The sequence below is a fragment of the Bicyclus anynana genome, chromosome 3 (genome assembly GCF_947172395.1).
Source record: "Bicyclus anynana chromosome 3, ilBicAnyn1.1, whole genome shotgun sequence".
Lineage (NCBI taxonomy): Eukaryota > Metazoa > Arthropoda > Insecta > Lepidoptera > Nymphalidae > Bicyclus > Bicyclus anynana.
The window spans coordinates 7,134,699-7,161,812 of NC_069085.1; the positions used below are offsets into that span (position 1 = coordinate 7,134,699).

General features: G+C 33.7%; 2 protein-coding genes across 3 annotated transcripts in view; one reads left to right on the forward strand and one right to left on the reverse strand.

Annotated features, from left to right (window-relative positions):
- Nucleotides 1-27,114, forward strand: part of LOC112050048 (uncharacterized) — a 220,098-nt gene that overhangs the window by 65,703 nt on the left and 127,281 nt on the right. The gene's annotated exons all lie outside the window — the stretch shown is intronic.
- On the reverse strand, nucleotides 10,993-16,210 carry LOC112050063 (uncharacterized). The gene is made up of 7 exons (XM_052891366.1): nucleotides 14,288-16,210; nucleotides 13,873-13,995; nucleotides 13,198-13,260; nucleotides 12,908-12,946; nucleotides 12,780-12,824; nucleotides 12,447-12,512; nucleotides 10,993-12,299 (listed from the first exon to the last, which is right to left on the reverse strand). The coding sequence occupies exons 1-7, from the start codon at nucleotides 14,322-14,324 to the stop codon at nucleotides 12,229-12,231; spliced, it is 444 nt and encodes a 147-aa protein (XP_052747326.1). The 5' UTR covers nucleotides 14,325-16,210; the 3' UTR covers nucleotides 10,993-12,228.

Here is a 27,114-nt window from a genome sequence, read left to right on the forward strand (position 1 = left end):
AAAAAAAATATTGCGTACTTTTATGCATTCTAACCAGTTTTTTTTTATTATTTAAATAGACAATATTTTTCAAATCAACATTTTCACCTTATGCCTTAAGTTTACAAAAAACCCAAAACAGAGTTCACGACCTTTATAAGTTTATTTAGGTTGTATTGGGTTGAACCCTCTCAAGTTGTCATAAACATCGTACAGTTACTTATTAAAATTGTTACGAGGCAGTTTCTCTGTTCGTTTGACATTTAAATAAAATAACTTTAGTTCATTTTAATTTAAAGTTATCTATTTGAGAAACCATTTGTTTGTTTGCATTGAATAAGCGCTGAAACTGCTGGACTGATTTGAAAAAGTCTCTCACAAATTAGTACGAGATCCGGCATAAGGAAGGAAGGAAGAAATATACTCACGTCTGCTATTTTTTTTCGGGATGAAAAATAAATGATAGAAAATATTCACATTGAAACATTGCAAATAGGTTGCCTAGTAAAATTCACATTATTAGTAGCGTAGGCTGTATTTTATCCCCGTACTCTTGTGGGAATGGGAATTACGTGGGTGAAACCGTATGGTTCTGCTAGTTTTAAAATAAACACAACTTATTAACGCCTATGACATTGACCGTGGAAACCCTGTTCTTCAAATTTTAAAGAATAAATAGACTTTCATACTTTGGTTAGTTCCAGAGATGTAGCGCGTTTATTCATACATACAAACAAACATACTCTTCCGCTTTAAAATATTAGTATAGGTGTAAAGATACTCAGAGTATATTAATGTGGTGTGCTAGGCATGAGTTCTCCTTTATAGTGTTACTAGCTTACGCCACGCGGTTTCACCCGCGTGGTTCCCGTTCCCGTAGAAATACGGGAATAATATATAGCCTATAGCCTTCCTCGATAAATGGGCTATCTAACACTGAAATAATTTTTCAAATCGGTCCAGTAGTTCCTGAGATTAGCGCGTTCAATTAAACAAACAAACAAACAAACTCTTCAGCTTTATAATATTAATGGCAATGAGCTGGTACGGCTCAGTCTTAACGGTGTCGCCAGGCTATCATGAACGCGTGACCGTAAGTCATAAAGTGCGGTGAAAGTTGTTAAATCGAGAAAGAATTTATGGATTGATGCCTACGCTCGATAGATGCACTTGTAAAATAATTTAGATAGGAATTTATCATAGCACATCTTATTGCTCATAGTCTCAACATAAGTTGCTATATTTTCCTTTCATAAATTCCAAAATATATTTAATGTGTGTCGTTACTTTTGTCGTGAATAAAATAAATGATATGACAGAAAATCACTTTGCAATCGACTGGTTAATATTTAGACAGGACTAAATTGTTGGGGCTTTATATTTTTCATTTCCAAAACTATTAAGTATATTAAAAACTTGAAAGTCATCAACCAGTTCTACATCACATTTGGATGACCTTCACAACAAGAACTCATTAAAATTTTGTTTATATTTTTAATAAAGAATTTTAAGTAATTCATATATTTTTTTTATACTAATAAAAATCATTTTAAAAAATAAATTACTGTATATTGTACTCGTATATTTGTTTTTTTATGTATATTTTAAAGGAAAATCATAACCAGCGTTGCCAAAATATGGTGGTTAGTTTTTCATCTTTTCCGATCGTAACACAACAAAGAAACATTTCAATGTTTGCTCGACTATCAGTACTTCCACGTCGATGCTGCTGGTGTTATTTTTTTGTAAAATAAACCAGGCTGCAACAGGCTTGCTTTGTAGTTTTTCTTTGTAGTGTTTACATCCATTGGCGATTGCCAATATCGTTTCTATTCGCTTTTTTATTTTAATCTATTTGAGTAATCTGAGTTTCGTCTCTATACGTCGTATACCGTTACGTTATTTTTAGAATATATTGGAATCGTTAATATTAGGTACCTACTATTTCATTTAGATACCTTTATAGTCTCAGACCAATTATAAAGGACCTGTATCGCACTCATAGTCACGAACAAAATTGTCTGTCATTTTCTGAAGAAAACGAACTTAGATTTGGTATATAACTTATACTAAACTGGAAGTTTCCGCCCGTTTTTGATACAGTTCAACTACACAAAAAGGTATTTTTACGGAGCTCTTTAACCGACGAACACGATTACAACTATTTAACATCGATACTATAGAGACAGATTCTATAATCGCATTAGATCGTTGATCATATACTTTGACAGAAAAGTAACGTCTAGCGAGGCAGGTCCTATACAATAATTGGTCTGAGTTTATAGTGCTTTACAATGGCACCCGTAAACGATTAGACACTAGACAGTGACCTAAGGAATGGATTATTGTGGATTTCTTGCAAAATATGCATTGAGTTGGAATACACTTTTCCAATATTCACACAGCAAGAGTGTGGAAAGCCTTTCCGGCGTCTGTGTTTCCTGCCACTTACAATTTGGACAACTGCGAATAGGCAAGCGCACTCTAACTTAAAATGGAATGCATCAAATTTTTCAAATTCAAAATTCATTTATTTCAATTAGGCTTAGTTTACAAGCACTTTTGAAAAGTCGGGATTATGACATAATTTAATTTAATCTAATGGTGGTAATAATAGTCGATAACTTAAAATTAAGGTTCCAAAAGCGGTTTTGACGGCCTCCGTGGCGCAGTGGTATGTGCGGTGGATTTACAAAACGGAGGTCCTGGGTTCGATTCCCGGCTGGGCCGATTGAGTTTTTCTTAATTGATCCAGGTCTGGCTGGTGGGAGGCTTCGGCCGTGGCTAGTTACCACCCTACCGACAAAGACGTACGGCCAAGCGATTTTGCGTTCCGGTATGATGTCGTGTAGAAACCGAAAGGGGTGTGGATTGTCATCCTCCTCCTAACAAGTTAGCCCGCTTCCATCTTAGATTGCATCATCACTTACCATCAGGTGAGATTGTAGTCAAGGGCTAACTTGTAAAGAATTAAAAAAAAAATCGCATTGGTCCGAGAAGAGCCCACAACAAACTCAGCCAAGGTTTATTTCTTTGTTGGTTTTAAAACTAAGCACACAGTTTAACATCAAGCTTTTTTATCATTTATATAATCATTAACACTATAATAAGACATTCCTAAAAACTTGCGTTTAATAAAACTGTTTTCCATCAGGCGTGATTGCAGACAAGCGCAAAGCTATCTATATTTCTTCATTTCTTTAATAAAAAGTAGCGTTTTACTTGTCTTTACCTCTCAGATTTTAGTGGAGGTATAGGTAAATATGTATTATGATACATAGATATATTTTACGAGATGTCGTAAAATCCATAAATATTACAGAAAGCGGGATCGATGTCACGCCTGCAACATTCTCGAAGTAATGCACCGTAGCGCCACAATAGGCTTCCCCTAGCCGGAATGAAAAGACGCTCTGAGTCGAAGAAATCCAATGAGTATTCGATTATTGTAGAATCAGTACAATAGGCCACAGCGACTTTTCACGATTTTATAATTTCATCTTCATTATTATCGATAAGGATCAGTGAATTTTGTAACAATCGAAACGTTAAACGGAGATATGATTATTGAAGTATCATTCTCTTATCTTCCTCTTCCCTTGTTTCTTTTGCCTTTTTCTTAATTTTAGATACGTTACGAGCGTATAACTTACGCATCTGAACTGAAGTATTATTCGTCGCCGGAATAGATATGAAAAGAAATCGGCAGTACCCACGCGGCATACTATACAAGTCATGTACGCATTGACCAACACACGATCAATTATAGTCGTGGGTGCTAGAGAAACGTGAGAATAATTGACCGTTAGTGGCTAGCATAATGCGCTCAACTGCATTGTGTTTAAGTTTGCTTTCTGTATCCTATCAGTATGAAGTTAAGACCACATCGGTATGAGCTTACGTTATTTGATTGGTATGAATGCAAACTGAAACGCGGTTACATTTGCGAGCTCTGAGATGATTTTGTTTTAGAAATACATTATTATTTTCTTTGCAAATCCGATTTACTTTGGTTTTTTAGTGATTCTGATTCTGATTTAGGTTTTTTTTTAATCCAGCGAGAAGACATCGGTTCAGTGGTTGCTGAAGATACCATTGGGTAACAAAAAGTAAGACAACCTTATCTATCCATTAATATGGATATCATCTATTATAACTCATATAGCCATTCACCCTTCAACTGAGCAAAAAGCTAAGTTCTACTAAGCTTTTCGCTAAGCTAAAACAATTTTGTTAAGAATGAACTGCCTACACATAGAGTATTATCAACATGTATTACGTATGTATACAATTAAATTGTTTTTCTGATTTCATTCTCATTAGGAGGTCGTTTTCAAATTAATTTTGCTTAATGACGTGAGGGTTCATCCCTAATGTCGTACAGACGCTGATGAGTCTGTATCAAATTATTTGCGCGGCGGCGTCGCGGCGGCTTCGCCACAGTGTAGACAGTATGGCTGCCAAATTACATTTTAGCTTACGAAAATGTTTACCTTCTTTCTTGGCTTTGGAAATTATAAAGTTTGCTATTTATTTTGCAGAATTTATAAATTGGAAATTGTTTTGTTAACGCTTGACGCTGTTATGAAAATTATATTTGTACAGGTATGAAATGTTATTTTGAAAAGTTAAAGTATAATTTTTTCCTTAATGTCATTTTTGCAACAATAAATTCTGTAGGCATACTCTAAAAATTAATAAATGTCACGCAAATTGAATTTACACTGCTTTGAGAAATCTAAGTGAAACAGAATTTTAAAGAGAAAACAAAAGTGAAATTGTCAAACAAACAATTCTATTAAAAAACTGTATTAGTCTGTTCACATTTCTATTATCATATATAGGTAACATCTAGGTTTTATACAATAAAAAAATACTCTGACAGACAGAACCTATAAGGGTTCCTGAAAGGGTTATTGAGCTCGGATATCCGGAACTCAAAAAGTCTTAAAAGGTTTAGTATATGCTTAAATTAACAACACACCGTGAAAACTTGTGGAAAGAGGGAACAAAACAAAAATTGCGACATGAACACATAGGCTAATTGAATTAAAAAACTTTGTTAAGCTGTGGTCTGTTCATAGCCTGCAGCTGGCCATTATTATCCCTATTATCATCTAGGTTTCAGCAATAAAAAAAACACGTTTTTGAACTCAGACGTCCGGAACCCAAAGAGTCTTCCAAGATTTAGTTTATGCATAAATTAACATATGCAAACACACCGTGTAAACTTAAAGAGGGAACAAAACAAAAATTGCAACACAAACAATTCAATTAGAAAACTGTGTTAGGCTGTGGCGGGTTCATGGCCTGCAGCCGGCCAGTAATCTCGTTAGGGCGGCCGCACGCGCCGCCGTCAGCGCGCCGCGCTTCGCCGCCCGCCTGATCGAAAGGTAATTGGGTGTACTCACCTGCCGCAAAGTCGATTATAAAATAACTGTTTTGAGCAAACAGCTTCATTAAACATGAACGTACTAGAAGTATAAAACTTTAATTATTGAGGAAATCATATTATAGTCCGTCTGTCTTCGTTAATAATAAAAGCACTATCTTATAATACAAAAGAGGAAACCTGAAATTTGTAAATATTTAATTATTTTCCCAAAAAATCTCAAACCTTAGTGATGTTAGTTAATGATCTTTAAATTAGTATAGAATTAGCCTTGGCTGTTATTTATGCTCAATAAGTTACATTTGACGGTTGGCAGTGTGCCATAAAGATATCCTGTAGTATAGACTAATCATAATATAAGTAGGTATCTACATAGCCTTGTCATACACAGAAGCCGGAGCGGATTGCTAGTTTGATATAAAGCAGAAATAAAGAAATTGTCTTAGTTAAACACGCTTGCTTTTAAGATGCCTATGATTTCTTCCCTTAAGGTGTCCAAAATATTGTGGCAGGAAACAGACGCCAGATGGACATTCCACACTTTTGCTGCTCAGTTTATAAACGTCGATTCATAGCATTAAAGTTTTAATGAACACAACGAACATGAAATTAATTATAATTTATAAATTTGAACACGGAATATGAGCTTACTAAGAACTTACATTGGTAATTTCATTTAAATTGAAAACTAATTAATGCACACATTCCAGCGCTTTGAAATGAAATCCGTTAAATTGCTCTAAAATGTCAATTTATTATGTAGTTTAAGATTGCCTACTAGAAAAAACCTTTCCGAATCACTCGATCTTCCTTTTTTATGCGAAGTTTACCTAAACAATCATATTTTGTTCAAATGCTGAAATATGTTCAATTGTTAATGCATTGTTTCAGTGCAATTATAGTTACAAACACTGCAACTCTGTTTCTTGCAGCTGTCACCGACATACCTGCAATCAAAACCGCACAACAGTAACAAACTCGAGCGCAAGTCAAATTGAAACGTCACTGTATCAAATTACGCGCGCTGTTTCAGTTCCTCGCCGCCCGACTGTGGACTTCATTTATACTACTCGTACTAACTCAATGTTAACAATGTCATAATTACATTTCATTCGTATCAAAATGAGAACTTACGTAATTAAATTCTTGCATATTTCATAACAATGAGATTAATTTATGGTATAAATGTAAAATTCCATTCTCTCTTTCATGTTCTCGATAATTCATCCTTCTAAAACCTTCTAAAACTAATTGCCAATAATAATGATTTTTGTCAAGCCAGCATGCAATAAATTTTTAGAAAAATATAGTATCAAAAAAATCAAAATCAAAAATCATTTATTTCAAGTAGGCTCAGTTTACAAGCACTTTTCACACGTCAGTTGACTATTTGTAAAGATTCTACCACCGGTTCGGAAGGCAGATTCTGCTGAGAAGATACCGGCAAGAAACTCAACAGTTGCTCTTTTGAAAAAGTCATACAGTATTATAATTTACAATTGATAACAATTACTGTTTACATTTCTTATAGTTTTACTTCCTGTGTGAATGTGGAAGCTGATCCAACGGCCTCCAAGTATCTTTATCATTAAGGAACTCATCAATGTTGTAGTACCCTCGACTAAGTCAAACTCTTTTTACATGTTTGATATGATATCTAAACCCTTTCTCCTCAAATTAAACCTTTTCATAACAAACATACGAGTAACCATGTGAAGTCCACGACAAAACTAAATGTAAAGACCATTTATTTTTCTTCACCTGAACCTATTTAAGAAAATGAAGAAATCTTGAGCGTAGGTTCAAAATATAATATAGCCTTCCCACTTGTATTTCATTTTATGCAGTTATAATTTTTTTAACTAAGTGCACTCACAACGAAATGCTCGGGAAATAAAAGTTTGTATGCCCACGCAGTCTTTCTTTATTCACTATTTTAGTTAGTAATTGAATGAGGAGACGCACAGATACAGTTTAGCGTTAGGTAACAAGGTAAGATTTCGTGATGTTTATATTATTTAAGTATTGAGATATGTGCCTAATTGGCATTAGTTAACTTAGGTATATAATGTACCTAATTTAAGTTGGCATGCCAAATATGTTAATTAATTAATTTTTAATCGTTTCCTGTATATAATTATGGAAAAGTAACATAATCTTATGAAAAAAATGCATATCCTACTAATATTATAAACGCGAAAGTTTGTATGAATGTATGTTTGGATATTTGTTATTCTTTAACGCCGCTACTACTTTTTAACCCGAAAAAAATGATGGTTCAGGCAGGATTTGTGAGAAACTGAATTCCACGCGGACGAAGTCGCGGACGTCTGCTAGTTCTCAATAAAACAAGCAATAGAAAGGTTACAAAGCATTTTAGTCCATTTATCGGAGAGTAACATTCAAAATCATATTTTTCAAAATTGTGTACAGAAAGCAGATCTATTTGCGATTTCTCCAACTACGAGTAGAACTGTCTATTAAAACTTTTTACCGCACAAGTACAAAGAGTAAATAACGAAGAAAGAGTCCAACCAATTTTACAAATGTTTTATAGCTATAAAATATTGGATTAATTAAAGTCATTAGCTCTATCTTTGATGCTTTAAAAACTATTACTTAGGAACAAATAACTCGTTTACGAGTAAATGTTCAAAAAAGTCATTACGATACTTAAGAATATGGCGCTATTTTCTTTACAGCGTTTTTTCAAGTTAATATCACGAAATATGGGTTATGAAAGGAATTCTAAACTGTATACCCACGAGCTCGAAGTGGGACATTGCGGTCGGTTAGTTTTCAAAACCCTCTTCCTGATAAAAGCGGGCTAAACATTATGAGTGCGCTAAAAATGTGACTGACTCCATCAAAGAATTTCTGTTAATGTGTTGTAAGTTAATGTACTCAACTGGCAGTTTACTCGATGTCAACCAATCACCACAAAGTTTTCCACATTATATTTTCATGCATTATACTTATTTGACATTTCCTCAAAACTTTTAAGAAACAATAAATTTTTAAAGCTTCAAATCTCTTTCAAAAACGTTAAAACAGATAACGAGTCTTCATCAAAGATTCAGGAGGTGTCAATCATTTCTTTTGAACTGTTCGTTCCTTTATAATATCCATTTTGTTTTTCAAGAAATCCATAAATTATTCATCGGTTTTTTCTTTTCGATATCAATATAACTGATGTAAAATCTTTTTAAGAAAAAAATTTAACCGACTTCAAAATCACAAAATAAACTAAAAAGCGAAAAATAACTTCGTATATGTTACCTTCTGGTCACTTTGAAAACGGTTCCAGCCAGTGACGTATTGACTATAGCCGTTTCTGAAAGAACCACGCGAAAGAACTGTCTTTAAATCTTAAAACTTTATAATTTACTCGGCTTGAGTTAGTGCATCATTGTTGAGTTGATGTTATTTATCGCTTTTTAGTTTATTTTGTGACTTTGAAGTCGGTTTAATTTATTTGTTCAAAAGATTTTATTTTTCTGTTTTTAGGGTGTCGTTAAAATATCAACTACTGAATTATGTTGAATCATGTTAAATTGTTATTCTTAATTAAAGAAAAATATGAATGTCGTTGACATTCTTATTTATTGTTGCTATTCTATGTTTTTAAAATTCAAATAATAAAAATTTTAATAAAAAAAAAATACAACCGACTTCAAAACCTAAAAACGTACCCACTAAACTAAAAAGCGAAAAATAACATCATAATATGTTCTACCTGCTGATCAGTATGAAGGCGGTGCTTAAATTAAGACAACACCGGCTAAGCACCGACTTCATACTGATCAGCAGGTAGAACATATTATGATGTTATTTTTCGCTTTTTAGTTTAGTGGGTACGTTTTTAGGTTTTGAAGTCGGTTGTATTTTTTTTATTAAAATTTTTATTATTTTTCAATTTTTAGTGTAAAATTTCATATCAAACGAATACATCAGACCCCTAATGACAGTCACAACCCATCTTGGTACAAAATTCTCAGCAATACAAATTAATCAAGCCCAAGCACAAGGTAGCTACCGTAAACCGTCAAGGGGTTCCCTTCATTGACCTTGGTCTTCATCATCAGATCCCTAATAACAGACACAACTCATCTAGGTAGAAAGTTCTCAGCAATACGAATTAATCAAGGCCAAACACAAGGTAGTTACTGTAAACTGTTTAGGAGTTCCCTTAATTGTACTTGGTCTTCATCACCAAACCCCTAAATGACAGTCACAACCTATCTATGTGGAAAGTTCTCATTAATACAAATTAATCAAGCCCAAACACAAGGTAACTGCTGTAAATCGCCAAAGAGTTCCCTCGTCTGTTTTATGACTCCACCATCAGATCGATTTTAAACCTTCATAATTTTGTATTTCTTAAAGGTACTAAATGGAAAAGTTTACGAACACACTAGACACCCATATAATTTTCGAAAGTTCCCCTCAATTTCTCCAGGATTCCATCATCAGATCTTGTCATGATGGCAATGGGACCAATATATACCGTTTCAAACAAAAAAAAAAAAATTTTTTTGAAATCGGTCCAGGCGTCTTTGAGTAATCGGTGTACATACATAAAAAAAAAAAAAAAATACCGACCGAATTGAGAACCTCCTCCTTTTTGAAGTCGGTTAAAAAAGGAGGAGGTTTTAAATTCGAGTGTAATTATGTTCTTTTTGTATGTATGTTACCTGATTACTCGAAGACGCCTGGGCCGATTGGAACAATTTTTTTTTTTGTTTGAAAGGGTGGTCCTATTGTCACCATATCAGGATCTGATGATGGGATCCTGGAGAAATCGAGGGGAACTTTCTAAAGTTGTAGGGCAACTGTAGCGTTTTACATTTCATTGTTACTTGCTGCGGAAATCTTTAAATTAACATATTTAAAAAATGTATGAAAGATCATACACATACTTAATTTTAATTACATATTTTTACAGTCGTAAAATAGCTGCCACTTATTTTAAAGGTCACTCTCTAGATAAACTCAACTGGTAACTATTGTCTAACGTTGCCAATACAAACACTACTCGAGCTTTGTCATAGCTTGTATCAGAATAAACTGTGAATAAGCAAATAGTGTCAGTTGATTCCGGCGTTCGCACAAAGTTGAATGGTCGTGTCGAGGCTGGCCTTGTCCGAGATTCGATAAACAGAAGCTGATTCGATTTACCACGCGTAACCTTTTGTCCTATTTAGCTTTTACTGATGGAAAATAAAAAATCGAAACAGTTCGCCTGAACAGTACTTACGGACTGTTTTGATTTTTTTTGATGAGAAGTATAATGTTTCACTTAAGAAAATTATTATTTATATTTTCCAAATAAATGTTTCAAGACTGAATTAATTGATTATACTCAAATGAGAACCTAACTTTGAAAGCATATCCTGTAGGCGTTCAAGAGCCATTGTTCGGACAAGTTACTTTTATGGCAGCAAAGACATTTGCTGAAAATAACTAATGCTGGGCAAAGAGACTAATAGAATCGTATAATGACTTGCATCTCAGAATACATAATAGTACAAGCTGTTTTCGTTTACATTATATTAATTACATAATACAAAAATAAATAATAAAATTAAAAATACGAAATGAAATAATAACAAATTATTTTAAGTAAGTAAAACATTTTATTGTCTTTATTTCTTAAACGACTTTAATTAATTCTACTCTAGATCCTTAATAAACTGTGATGCAGCTTTGATCAGCGTAGCAGACGCATCTTTTCCTGTGAACGTGATTGTTTAAATGATTATAATGAAAAAATATACATTAAATTAGAGATAGGATGATAATTAGTAAAAGTCTTCAATAGTTACGATGTATAAAGAAATTAATTCAAAAATAGGTAGGTGCATACAGAAACTATAAACTTGATTCAGTGGTTAGGCTTACGAACCAGTGTTCGAATTTTAAATATTTTTTTTAGTCCCGGTGGTGGGAAGTTGTTTCCCTTGAGCCTCGGGGACGCCGTATAGCCGTTAGTCCCGGCACGATCTGATATAGTAATACCAAAAACTGGATCTGGAGTCGATCTGATGATGGGGCCGAAACACACACGAGGGAACTCTTTAACTGTTTACAACAGTTACCTTGTGTTTGGGCTTGATTTATTTGTATCGCCAAGAACTTTCCACCTAGATGGGTTGTGACTGTCATTAGGGGTCTGATGATGAAGACGAAGGACAGGTACTGGAACTCCTGAACGATTTACAGTAACTACCTTGTGATTGGGCTTGACCGATTCCTATTGAAAAGATCTTCCCACCTACATGGGTATGAAGTCTGATGATGAAGACGAAGGACAGGTAATGGAACTCCTTTACTTTTTACTGTAGCTACATTGTGATTGGGTTTGATTAATTTGTATTGATGAGGACTTTCCAACTATATGGATTGTGACTGTCATTAAGAGTCAGAGAAGTAGCGTGATGGGTCTAAGCTCCAAATCCCACTCTCTCATACCTACGAGAGAAATGAACTGCGCCTTACATCACACTAATATTATAAAGGGGAAAGTTTGTGTGTATAAATGTGTATGTTTGTTCCTCCTTTACGCTGCGGCTACTGAAGCGATTTGGCTGAAATGGAATTAGACTTTACTCATAACTTTTCAACATATAGGCTAATTTCATCCCGAAAAATCCGTGGTTCCCGCGGGACTTGTGAAAAACTGAATTCCACGCGGACGTAGTCGCGGGCGTCCACTAGTTATACAAAGAACTCTAAACGAGATCAAAATATAAACCGCACGTTCATAGAATAAACTTCTACCCTGCTTTAGTAACTTAAGGGAATGGTGATATAATAAACTTATATAGAAAAGAAAGTATCGTAATTCGTACGTCTAACTAATTACTGCTTACTATTGTATCCTTGTATTTTCCCGTCATCTTGTTCATATTTTGTGGCTTTGTGACTCCTAAAAATAATTACTGTATTATAACCAATAGCTACTTCGATAAGAGATCTTAACGTACCAAAATCACTTTAAAAACAATTGGAACTTATAATAAAATAAAATTATTATCATAAAAACTGATAAAACACCGATTTCAAAATTCCTCACCTAACTGTTCTTTCACGATTATATTATTGAAGTACTCGGCTAAACTTTCCAGTCTCTCCACCTCAGCTGAAAATAACCAAAAAAAATATATTTATGAAGTAGATTAAAAATACACATCAATAATTTCAAATTATACATTTTATAAATACAATATTACTCATATGCCACTAATTTTTAGTATAGGTAAAGGTTAAAATATTTTTTTTAATAAAACTTATTTTCGAAATTATGTTGACAGTTTATTTTGTTCAGTTGTGGTTTTTTATGTAAACATAAGTATTATATGAACATAACCTAAATATTGTTACGATGAAGTGTTTTTGTTATTCGTACCTGCGTTGAACTTTTGCGGTCCTAATTGTAAATTTCGAGATTCCACTAAAAGAATAAAAATGGAAAGAAATTAACAATTTACAACATTTAATAAAACTTTATTCAATCATGTTAATAAATTAACTTACGTATTTTTTCTACTTCTTCATCCACGTAGGTGACCCTCACTAAACATTAATATTATATTTAATAACTTTTATTATAAGTATAATATATGAACTAACTACTTGAATTGGTGCATTATTTTAGTCGCAAAATATTTATTAGATAATATATGAACGATAACGATCGTTTTCTCACAAAAAGAGACATTTTATTACCAAAGCATTTATAAAAAGTGTTACTTCTAATTGTTAGTTAGTTTTTGTAATATGGTTTTTGTTGAACAGATGATGTTAAATTTTTTTTTAAAACTTACACATTTTCCTGAGGCGTAAGTATGCCAAATCTTGGGGATCACTTATATTTACGGCGGGGAACTCTGAAAAAGAAAGTCGAAAAATTTTAAAAACATATTTTTTTAAATATTATTACCTACCAACCCCACCCACCAGTTTGCTTCAATGTGGGTTGGCGAGCTTAGGGTGACAATGTTAAATTAATTAACTACCACTATCAGATGTTAATGATAATTACCAGGACCGACGGCTTAACGTGCTCTCCAAAGCACGGTGGTGTAACGCAGCCAACTCCCAAACTCCGCTGAGAATTTGAACTGAAAATATCTGAAAAAGCTCTTGAACTCATAGTACCTGCCCAGGACTTGAATCCAGAACCTTGTGGTTCGAAACCACATAAACTAACTACTAAACTAACGAGGCAAAAACATAGTACAGTTCGTTTCATGTAGGATGGTGCGGGTGACAGTTCGTTTCACTCTTGAATGTTTGCCGCGATTCACGATAATACTCGTAGTACGTACGAACGTCATACAGGCAACTGTCACCGTACTCACTACCCATGCTATCAGAAAAACAGTTTATATTAACCCCACGATGATTATGTTGTCATTACAACGTAATCATCGTGGGGTAAAAATTTAATTGAATGCACTTAAATTAGATTTTTGTTAACCCACGAATTAACAACGTACCGTCTAAAATATACGTTGTATTGTTCTTGCATTCTGAATGTATTCGACAAGTATCCAGATTAACCATATCCTTACAACTATATTTCCATCGACAATTTCTATTTTTGGTATGGCTAGTGTTTTCTGTGAAAACAAATTATAATTATTAATTATGTAATACATTATCACAAGTAGTTTTGTCAATAGTTATAGAAATCACACAATTGGTATGCGTACTCATCAAACCGAATTATGATTATAAAAATTGTCATCCTTTTACGACTATTAGGTATGATGTCAAATTTTAAAAGTAACACTCTTTTATTTACCTCTTACGTAACTCTAAACGCTAACATAAATCTACCAAAAAGTGATGTAAATAGTATGTTTTGAAATAAACACTTATCAGCTGGTGAAAGTATTTTTAGTGGCCTACCTTTTCTGTTTAAATCCGTTGAAACACTATGAGACATTTTGCTATCGCTTTTACGCGTCTCTTTGTCTTTGTTGTGACGTCGTTGTTGGTTTACAATTAAATGCCGTTTCGTAATTAAATATCTCGCAAGATTTATTCCTAAAAATTTAAATATTAATTAAAATTCACCTGATTAATTCTAAGAAGTATCTAAAGTTTTCGTGTTTTCAGAAGAACGTACGTTCATTAGTCTGAGACGAAACTGTTGCGAAGTTAAGTCGCAAAAGAAGTTTTCGTTCGTTGCAAAAGAGTTTACGGTCTTTCAGTCTTGTTACTAGTCTTATAATAATAAGTAGTGGATATAAAAATATACTCGTAATACAATAATTAACAAGGGACTTAGTACCAAAATCTCACATAATGGCAAATAATGATACAGTTATGAAAATCGGACTACTCAGTACTCAGTTAGTTACAGATGTTCGTACATAAAAAATATATACAATTGTTAAACTTCTGTCTTTTGTCGTTTGAAAATAGTGGCGACCATGACAAAACACCGTACCTTAAAAACATCCACTTTTGAGAAATCGCTGTCCTTTGTATTTAGTCGCCTACTATTTGTAAGAAACAGTTACAGTTAGGTAGTTAGTCTGAGTGTTAACATAAGTGAATCCATGGAATCCTAAGATATTCGACTCACAAATATATAAAGAAAAAACAATTAAGTGAAGTTATTGATTAACTATCATCTTCAGTCATAGACAACGGTATGAAGAATTTTGAAATATTTTCTTGCTTGACATTTTTTAAAAGCTTCTATTCAGAGTGGTTTTAAGCAGCGGCATTTTTAAACCATCCATTCGCAATTTCGGCAATAGGTATTTGCAAGTTAAAGTTTAAATTTGCAGACTTTACGTCAGTTTCGTCAGTCAGATCCGCGAATAAGGAAATATTTTGCCGCGAATATAGAAATTGGGTCGCAATTTTTTAATCCGCGAATAGTGAAAACGTGAATAAAGGAAGCGTGAATAAGGAAGCTTTTACTGTACAGTTCTTATAAATGTTCTCTGATGTTACTTACTTCTCCTATGAAAAGTCTTCGTATGTGATTTCCTAACATGATCATCTTTTGTCACGTTTTTTGAGACTACTGTAAATTATATGAAAATGTTATAAGGTCCTTGCGCTCCGTTGATCACTTTGTACAAAATCGATACTCACATTTATATTTACACGACTTCGATTTTGTTTTACCTAAAAATATAGAATTTTACAAAATCATTAAAGATATTTTACCGTGTGAATCGAGGAGGTCTAATTGCGACAATGCAAACAACGCAAACCAGCGAATACAATGGTTCTAAATAACAGGTTCGAACTACTGAAGATTTGAAAATGTCGGGTCTACCTTGAAGATTCTATAAATCTAAGTATACTTAAATAAAGAACCCGATCATTCATTGTTAGAAACAATATGGCAATACATCACACCAATCACATCACACTTTAAACTAATCACACTAATATCACACTAATATTACCACACTATCACACTAATATTATAAAGGCAAAAGTTTGTCTGTAAGTGTGAAAGTGTGTAAGTATGTTTATTCCTCTTTTACGCTGCGGCTACTTAAGCGATTTGGCTGAAATTTGAAATGGAAATAGATTTTTCTCTGGATTAACAAATTGACTACTTTTCATCCCGGAAAAATCCATGTTTCCCGCGGGATTTGTGAAAAACTAAATTCCACGCGAACGAAGTCGCGGGCGTCCGCTAGTTTACAATATATTATATTACATTACATTTTAAAACCAAGGGCAGTTTGCAATGTAGGTACTTGTATGGTACCGTGACTATAAATACTATTCGTAATATAGATCAAGCAACACTTAATTTGGTTTTGGTTCCTGCCATTATCGTGCGCTTTTGTAATAGTTGCCCAGAGCAAATATATACTAGAAATTTCCTTAAAAGTACTAAAAAATGATTGTTTTATGCTTCTTGTATTTCCATACATTTACTTAGGAATTGGAAATGTAATTTGCGTTTCCTACTAAAGGGAGTGCGAGAGAGGCAATAATAATGTTTTTTTTTTGTTTAAAGCTGATGATAACTAAGTAGTTATGGTAGGTACATACTTCTTAAATATGTTTCCGTATCCTCCATTACATCTTCATCTTGAGTAGACTCAACAGCTAATCGAGACAAAAAAAACTTCATTATTTTATCTACTAAATTCAACATACGAATTTACCTGATCTTTGTTTCTAAGAAGAAAATACGATTTCCCTTCTAATAGCTTACAAATGAAACTTTAAATGGACGTTACTTTATTTTAAATGGAAATAACATTCATATGCATATGTTATTGAGGTTTTAAAATTTTTATTATTCTAGAGAATTTAAATAAATTAGACTTATATTGAATAATTTTTGCATAAGTATTTTTACTCACTTTCTCCGCTTAATGCTAAAGCTTGTAGAGCATCAATTCCGGGCAAATCTTCATCTGAAATATTGAACAATATAAATAAACTCTTTTATTATACGGTTATTTACAAAAATTAGCAATTTTACAATAATAAACCGACGTAATGAACCAATTGAGTCATTGTTTAATGAAAGTCTTCGAACAGTGCGTGTTGCCAATGATGATCTACGGATCCGAGACTTCGATATTCTACGGTCGCTAACCCATGGGCCTTATTAGAAGGGTCAAAGCGACTAAGCGGGCAATGGAGCGAGCTACGCTTGAAGTTTCTCTGCGTGATCGAATCAGAAATGAGGAGATCCGTAAACAAACTAAACTTCAGCGAGTCGCGAAGCTGAAGTAGCAACTGGCAGGCCACATACTCCATCTTCCAACTTCCATCGAAAAGCCGATGGACGTTGGGGTCTCAAGGTGCTGGAATGGCGACCCGCATCGAAAAGCACAGTGTTGATCGACCCCCCGCTAGTTAGCCCGAGAACATCAAGCGGGTTACAGGGAGCCGCTGGATGCTGGCGGCTCGTGATCGTTGTGTTTGGAAGTCCATGCAAGAGGATTATTTCCAGCAGTGGACGTCTATCGGCTGATAATGATGATGAATGATGATATTACTTATCCAAACTAAAAATAGAACATGTAAGGAAACCGAATGAATGAATCGTGCTATAATTACCTTTCAGAAAGACGATTCTTTTCGTGGTGTGAACTGTAAAAAAATGGTGGAATAGGATTTTAGAAATAAATTCTAATATATTATATTTCTATTTATAAATCAGTAGCCAAAAACACGTTAATAAAATAAACATACAGAACGCTTCAAACAACTTATCTGCAAGTTCCTCGGAACTGAATGTAGAACTTACGAAACCATGACCATCTAAAAATAAAGAACTAAAATTAACTCCGTAAATATAAAAGTCCAATACTGCGCTTTGTAAGCGACCACGCACTACAATGCGCAGTGTTGGTCGACCCACCACCTGGTGGACTAACGAAATCAAGCGAGTTGCAGGGATTCGCTAGATGCAGGCGGCTCAGGATTGTGATGTTTGGAAGTCCCTACAAAAGGACGTCCATCGGCTGATATGATGATGGATGGAATATGATGAAATATAAAAGAGAGTTGGAGAATTAAAAACAAATCTACTTAGAAGAGTTATATTGTTTGTTAGGTGAAACTAAACATTACAATTTAAAGTTGATTAAAAATCAAGGTACGTACTTCCTGGTTGGTTCACTTAAACAAAAAAAAAAAACAGTTAATCAGAGGAAAAATCAGATTGTCAGTAAAAATTCTATATAGACAGTTAGTTCCCATAACGTTGAAAGAATCGGATTCAAACGCCATTTGCATTTTATCAGCGCGTAAGCATTTTCCTTTCACGTAAAATGCAAATATATGTACCACGCGACTACGATTGATTCGATGGAGGGTAAAGAGGGAGTGAGGTACGGTGGTACGAGGTAATACATTGCTATAGCAACATGTTATGGGTATAAACATAATTTGCTCTAGTTTTACTCCGTGTAAAAAGTGTAAAAGCCTTTACAGGGATCCGCTATTTAACCAAGCCATTTATGCAAAACTTCTTTGTAAACCGATTTGAAAACTAATATTCGACCTGTATGTAAGAATATCTGTTATTTTTATAAAGTACTGATGACCCACGACGGCATCTAGTACGGAGATGACGATAGATATTATCTTTAAGTCGAATGTTTAAAATTATTTTATTCATTTTCATATATATTCGTGAGTTCGTCGTGAGTTTATTCACAATTTTTTGTTTTGCTTTTTTCAGTGAACTACTTATATTAAATATTAGTAGACAGATCATTTCACGTGACAATTCGTTTTTCGCTAATTGTACAGAAACCATAAATTTATCAGGAATAAACGTAGCCTATGCTTTAATCTAAGGCGAAATCTATATCCAATTTAAATTTTTTGGCAAATCGCTTCATTATTTGTGGCGTGAAGGAGTACTTAACAAACGTAGAGACTTGCACACAAACTTACGCATTTATAATTTCTGTGACCATTTTTTCGCCATGAAACTACCAAGGTCCCCATAGGAAACGCATGGTAGACATCAGAAACAATTATGATAATAATAATACCATAATTAACGTAGGTACCATCTCCTGCCTACATACAATTTCATGTTAAGTATCAAAAATAACCATAAACATTCACATACCTTTATTGAGTAATCTCTCTGCTATGAGTAACATTTCGCTGGGGCTAAAGGAATCACCTGTAGACCGTAAACATTTAATTGCGTGTGACGTGTATAAATTAGCAATTAAAATATGTAAATATATTTTTATGATTCATTTCTTACCAGCAGCCAAAGACCGTTTCTCTGCAATTAATTAATAAAAATGGTTCAAAGTTCAAAATAATTGTCTTTGGGAAAGTTATATAAAAATCAACCACAAATCATTAACTAAAATGCAAAATCCTAGACGCGCTAGTTTTGGAGGAGATGTTTTAGCAGTTCTGTAGGCTAACTCACTATTTTTGACGTATGCTAGTTGACATTTACGAAATTGACATTCTACGTAAAAATGTCATCCGATACTTACTGGTGGATATCACACAGTAGGAAAATGACGCTTTGTCAATGGATTGGATGTTTATTTTAATTGGTTGATAATAAAGACCCAGCTGGGTTACGTTGTTGCTTAGGTTTGTCGGTTTTTCATCGCAGATGTCATTAATTATGATAGTCACTCGTAATAAATAAAAAAATCAATGACTGAAAATGGCTAATAAACAAATTCTTTTCACTAAAGTTATTCTATTGGCTTGAACAAATAAACGCAGTTCTCCGAATTTTCGTATAGTGAAACTCTTGGGAAAACAAAAAGTAGACCAGTCAACGTATTTACGAGTACATTATAGTTCTTTATTGACTTACCTGCGCCACTTGTCTCACTTAGTTTGTCCTTTGAAGGAACTTTCGCTTCGTCTTCCTTGCATTTGTATGGTTCAGTAGAGTTTTCTGCATTAGGTAAGATACAAAGTGAAAAAATGTATATTGAAATCTCATTGAAGAAAGTTGAAGAATATAAAATGCTAAAGGTTTCTTTTTCCTCTTTAAGTTTAAATCGTTATTTGATTTAAAATACATTAATTAAGTTTACATTATTAAAAATTGTTACAATAAACTAACAACAATGCGATACTGTTAGAATATTTAATGTTTTATCTTTGTGTTGTGTGTGTTTGTGTGTTGTGTGCAAATTACCATCCAATTTAGTACTCTGTGGTTTTTCTTTATTCTCTACAAGTTAGCCCTTGACTACAATCTCACCCACAATCTAAGATGGAAGCTAACTTGTTTTTAGGAGTAGGATGAAATCCACACTCTCTCGGTTTCTACACGACATCGTACCGGAACGCTAAATGGCTTGGCGGTACGTCTTTGTCAGTAGGGTGGTAACAAGCTTCGGCCGAAGCCTCCCACAAGCCAGACCTGGACCAATTAATAAAACCTCAATCGGCCCAGCCGGGGATCGAACCCTGGAGCACCGTCTTGTAAATCCACCAAAATCAGGTTTTATAAAGTATATTATAAGTTTAAATAAAGTAACATGAAAAAAAATTACTTACTGTTTGGGACAACAGAAGTAAGCTTCTGAATTGCATTACTTGATTGTATTGCAAAAACCTGCAATAGAAAGTATTTTATAATGTTTTGTGTATATATATTCAACCGACTTCAAAAAAAGGAGGTTCTCAATTCAACGCGTATGTTTTGTTGAAAGTAATTGAAAATAAAGAAAGTAGTTGAAAATTAAGTATTTTTTTCAGATTTCCCCATTTCATTTTCATGAAAATCGGTTTAGTAGTTTTGTGTTAAAATCAAAATATATGAAATACGTCTTTGAAGTCGGTTCCATTTTTAAAAACAAAGTGTCCATTACAAAAGCAAAACTTACAAAATTAAAAATGGCTGTGCATAAATAAATTCTAACGAGCAACCAACTCATTTTATTAAATCAATAGCAAGATTGCGCTGAATACAATAAACTGAAAATCCAATTAACAGAGTTAATAAATTGCAAATAGCGTGAAGTTTGCCTTCCGACCAAATGCCTATTTGTGTTTAAAACATTTATTTTATTCTATATTAAAATGTTTCGAATTGTATCGTGTTAGTAAACAGGCCAATGTCGCATGTACACTTCTTAATTAAACATTGCGTCCACTTCTTAATTAAACATTACAAATGCGTTCGATACTTGTATTAGTTAATCACCAATCAAATAGCAAAATTGATGTTAATTTTATATAAACACTAGAGAACGCCGCGTGGTTTTACCAGCGTAATTCCCCGTTGGAGATGCGGGGTTAAAATATGGGACTATAATTATCATATCAGCTATCTGCCAGTAAAAGTTTAGTTTCAAAGATTAGACAGATATAAAAAAATATAAATAGATTTTAAAGTGCCGAGTGAGTCATACTCTTCAGGGTGATAGCTGACATCAAGGCCTACTAAAATATCGTAATATAATTAATTATGCTAACCGAAATTTCTCAGTTTTTAAGTTATATTATTTTTTGTACAAAATACAAAAATCCCTAGCTTCAGTGCAGTTAGGTCACATGTGGCGAATTACTTATGCTAATAATTGTAATTATATACTTGGTAATTATTTTTGAATAGTTTATTCAAGTAATGAAATTTTAATTTTTTCTTCTGCAAAGAATATTTATTTAAAAAACGGGAGTAATCCCTAAGTTTACCATTATTTCGATTAAAATTGTAAAACATCAAAATCAAAATCAAAAATAATTTATTTCAAGATTCTACCACCGGTTCGGAAGGCAGGTTCTGCTGAGAAGATACCGGCAAGAAACTCAACAGTAGCTCTTTTAAAATGAAAAAGTCATATAGTATTATAATTTCCAATTGATAACAATTACAATTTCTTATAGTTTTACTTTCTGTAAATCGTTCATTTAGTAACCCATCCAGTCCGGCAAAGGCTAACTTGCCCGGTGAAAGGTTGTGCGATGACCCGCAACTGATATACACATGCCAACGGTTAGAAGACGGTGTTCCATTGTCGACCAGCGGTTTCGCCACTTAACACTACTCTCGCCAGAGAGATCGCAAAGTACTAACGAGTTTCGTAAAGAGCGCATTGTGTTTGATCTAGATCATGCTCGAATATGCCTTAGATCATCAGCATCCATTGTTGGTTGCCGTATTGTTGCTGTAATGCAATTACAAACATTTTTATGGCCTTTTGTAATGAAAACTCTTTTGATATATTGCTTCTTGTGAATATAAGCATCAAAATACAAATTGGCTACTAACTAAAAATGCCGTATTATACTTTGTTTATGATCTAAGCGAATCGCTTTGCAATTGTAATGTTACTTCCGAACCTTCTCCGAATCTTTGGTTACGATGCAAAAAATATTTCAGCTAAATTGATGCTTACATTTATATTTAATAATCTATACTAATATATAATCTTTGTCTATCTTCTATCTATACTAATATAAAGCTGAAGAGTTTGTTTGTTTGTTTGACTGAACGCGCTAATCTCAGGAACTACTGGTCCGATTTATAAAATTCTATCAGTGTTAGTTAGCCCATTTATCGAGGAAGGCTATATGCTATATATTATCCCCGTATTCCTACGGGAATGAGAACCACGCGGGTGGAACCGCGCGGCGTCAGCTAGTATTTCATGTATGACATGCAGTCTATATTCACACATTGCTGTGTGTGTTTAGACTGCATTTATTATGTAATTAGTACTTTTCGGCAATGTATTGTCTAGTATGATTGTATCTTTTTTAATTACTATCTTTGTAATGACTGTTTTTGCCAAAACAAAATAAAAAAAGTACTTAATTAACATTATTTTTAAATTGTGTTTAAACATAATTTGGCTACAAAGTTAATTATTGATTTAATTTAATTTTAATATTAAAAACAAAGAGACCGTTTAGCTATAGGCAATATTTGTAGGCTCACTTGTGTCGCATTGCAGGCTAAAACCTCTTGTTGTGCAGCGAGCGACAGCGACATGGCCCGCGCTCAACTATTAACGCATTTGCGTTACTTTTATGGAAACATTATATTTATTCTTCAATGATTAAAAAAATGTTATTGCCTAATTTAAATATAAATGATGCTTTAATTACGTTATCAATACTATGGTTATTTAAATAAACTTCATAAAATGAATTTGATATTTAAAATAAAGTATAATATACCCGCGTATATACCTAGTATTAAGTTTATTAATATGGTGCCTTATTTGTATTCTTGTTTATATATGTTTTTTAGATGACAATATTATATATTATAACACGTAATATTATGTTAAAAGGCTGAGAAATATAGATTGTAATCTATAAGGTTTCCATTTTGTTTATGAATATTCTATGGAGTTTAGTATTGTTCTGTAAAATTGATTATTGATTTATTGATTTGATTGATTATTATTGGCATGAGTAAGAAAAGAAAACAGTCTTAAAATATTGCAACTAATAAATATAGAAAACAATGTATTCATTTGCATATTATTATCAACATAATACTTAATGGTTCAAAGATTTCAGACCTTTGAGTAGCTATATATATTTTCGCTTACGTCACATAATTCTACCAAGACCGATAGCGATCCGACGCACCGTCTAGACCCGACTGTCCCGCTAGACTAGTCTTACGACTATTGCAATAGACGCCAGACGCGTCCCGATTCGTCTGCCAACAAATCCGATTTAAGAATGAGCGCTAAAGTAAGGCTCTCGATCGAAGTCGAGGGCTGGTTGCAATGGTGACAGCTTCTTACCACACAGTAAGTGCGCTGAGAATTTGCGGCATCTATATCGACACATTGAGTGCAGCGCCTCAGAGGACGATGTTTGCTATATGCTCGACACATATACGCTACATTGGATTCCCTGAAAATAGATTTCGCAAATATACTGAATCTTGTTGAGGATATTATTTGTTGTACTTTGACTTCAAGGTGTGTATACGAATACAAGGTTCGCATGTTGTAAACATGTTAATAATAGAACTTACATGTAGCTCACCTTCTGTAACCTAAAGCAGAAACAGAACTCGTCTCTGAATTTATCAGATCTAAAAAGTTTTTACTGCTTTCCACCTTGGTACTATCGAAACAGCTCATATAATTATATATGATTCAACTATATAGTTGACGCCAATTTCCTAACCACTAATATGAAATATTAATGTATCCTCTAAAACCGTTCATTTTGAATGCATATAGTGTTATTTCGTACTATTTCTGGAAATAGGTGACAATTGTAATAAAGCGGTTAACAAACTGGCCTAAATTCTAGTTTGACCTATTTTGTGCTACATTAAAGTTGTCAGATGATTTTAAATGCGATGTTAACACGGTTCATAGATATGAGAATTAGATTTTTGAAAAAAATATCATGTTTAGTGAATATAATAAAAAAGTCCGCGACATGGTAAAAAAGAACATAACATCTCGGAAATTTCATTTTATATTATTTATCTATATTTTAATATTATAAAGCTGAATAGTTTGTTTGCTTGAACCCGCTAATCTCAGGGACTACTGATCCGATTCGAAAAATTCTTTCAATGTTAAGTAGTCCGTTTATCGAGGAAGGCTATGTATTATCCCTTTTTCCTACGGGAATAAGAACCACGTGGGTCAAACCGCGTGGCGTCAGCTAGTTTATTATAAAACCATGCTCGCACTTACCCAATGTCTCATCTGATAGTATCGGATTGATGTGGTCTATGATAAGACGCGCTTACTTGTTTAGCAGATACCCATCTAGTTCTATATCTAAGGAAACAGAAAAAGGGGGGAAATTTTGGAAGTAACCTCTATGAAGAAAAGAAAGAAGTTAAGGTTGTTCGTCGTAAACTCTTCTTTCTTATGTTTTTGTTTTCAACGAAAAACAACAAATTTATTTTTAACACAGTGAAGTAAAAATAACTATGACGGTATTATAAACCGCGTCATACCAGTATTGTACCTATTATGTTAAGTGTATACAATTTGTGGTAGTTTTGTTAAAGAGCTAGTGGCAAATTTGGTGGGTATAGGCAATGATAATTTTATACAATAGATAGGTTTGACGGCCTCCGTGGCGCAGTGGTATGCGCGGTGGATTTACAAAACGGAGGTCCTGGGTTCGATCCCCGGCTGGGCAGATTGAGATTTTCTTAATTTGTCCAGGTCTGGCTGGTGGGAGGCTTCGGCCGTGGCTAGTTACCACCCTACCGGCAAAGACGTACCGCCAAGCGATTTAGCGTTCCGGTACGATGCCGTGTAGAAACCGAAAGGGGTGTGGATTTTCATCCTCCTTCTAACAAGTTGGTCCGCTTCCATCTTAGACTGCATCATCACTTACCATCAGGTGAGATTGTAGTCAAGGGCTAACTTGTAAAGAATAAAAAAAAAAAAAAACGTTCCTACAATATGACAGCAAAATATGATCTGAATATAGCGACTCCGCTGAGCACACATATGCATAATTTTGTCTTTAATTCCATTACATATTTATCGATGTATAGTTTTTACACTTCCTGAACACACAACTCGACATTTTAGACTATCTTTAGGTTAAAATATCATAGGTATACAAAGAAAATGTATGTTTATTTAGAAAATAAATTGTTTTTCTGAGTTATCCAATAATGTTAATCAAACTGGACTATGCGTCGTAGACATATGACAACCACTCTGGTCTGTAGATCGATTCTTGTTCTTTATACTCGTCGATGTAATATTGGCCTATAACAAGTTATAATACAATTTGAACTTTATTTTTATGGGATGTCAAAAATAAAATGTCAAAAAATAACAACGACGTTGCCATGGAAACGAGCGATGTCTCATCGCTGTAACTATGCAGAATGCAGGGGCTGGTCATCTGGTCAACAATCAGATCATTTCTCCCAAGCACATTCAAACTAAGAAACCATCTTGACGAAAATGAAAGCACGTCTATTATTTAGTAGTGTCATCAAATTTTTCCTGTCCTCTGATAACGCCATGAATAGGTATGTACCTGAAATGGAACAAAAGTAGCTGGAAAGAGAACATTAAACTGTTATAAAATCGTTTCAATTATTATTACTTTCGAATACTTCACGTATTTACTTATACTTTCAAATGTAATACGCGTAATGGTACAACTTAAAAATTTAACAAATCGCCCAATATATTATCTACGTACTCTTAGACCACTCAAACGCTAGAGTCGAGTCGAGAATTCATTAGATCATCCGTGTTGTAACCTCGACGACACGTTACAACATTAGTTTGTCTCTAATAGTGTTAATTTGGTGGTATTTGCTAACAAAGCTGTGAATACGTAGGAATTATGACAACGCCTTACATATATGTAAATATGAGTTGATTGGATTGTAATTAGGATCTACCAATTTTGGTAAGTTAATTAATCCAATAGTTTTAAATGAAACAACGATGCCAATTTAAACCTACGTATTAAAAACTTAGATGATTTTTTTATTTGTAATAATAATTAGGCAGGCAAGTGCGAGTTTTGAACTGGTGCTCTGTGGGATCTTCAGTAATTAAGTAAAATTACTGAAGTTTATGAAAGCACCGAACCTGTTCTAAGCTGCGATTTATGTGAATTTCATAATTCTGGGTCAACGGGAAGTAATCTATAGATTTTGATTCTCTGAAGTATCAGAATCACCATCATCGTAATTAACAGCTGATGGACGTCTATTGCTGGACATAGGCCTCTTGGACTTCCAAACAAACAAAACAGATTCGAGCTTCCAGCATCCAGCGGCTCCTTGCAACACGCTTGATGTCCTCGGTCCACCAAGCGGGGGGTCGACCAACACTGCATTTTCCGGTGCGGGGTTGCCATTCCATACATACGGGTATCAGAATATATAGCGTAATTTTTTATTTTTGCCTTAGATATTTGCTTTCGTAGCTTCTAGGAGCAAGTACTATAGACTTGACTATTTTCAGTACTACTTTTAATTGAATCTTTACGCATAACTGAGTTATATGGTCTGGACGCATACACGGACAACATTGTGGATAAATAATTCTTAACTTTTAATTGATACCTGATTGTTTATTCGTCAATATATCTATCATGAAATTAAATCAAAAGTTTTCAAATTTTCCTTCACTAAAAACACATATTTGACCAGTTTATTAATCGTAATAAAATCATGTAAATTCAAAAAGCTCTGATACCATAGGTATTGTAAAAATAGTAGTCAGCGCAATTAAGATTCAAATTTCATGGTTACCAAAATTACTTCAATCTCTCTGTACAATTAATACTATCTCATTTCACGGAAATATAAC

Excerpts from the sequence above, each read along its gene's own strand:
- LOC112050063 (XM_052891366.1), bottom strand. The coding sequence starts at position 14,324 with ATGTCTCATAGTGTTTCAACGGATTTAAACAGAAAAG. Across the intron at positions 13,996-14,287 it reads AACGGATTTAAACAGAAAAG|AAAACACTAGCCATACCAAA; the intron begins GTAGGCCACTAA and ends TTGTTTTCACAG. Across the intron at positions 12,947-13,197 it reads CTTACGCCTCAGGAAAATGT|TGAGGGTCACCTACGTGGAT; the intron begins GTAAGTTTTAAA and ends ATTAATGTTTAG.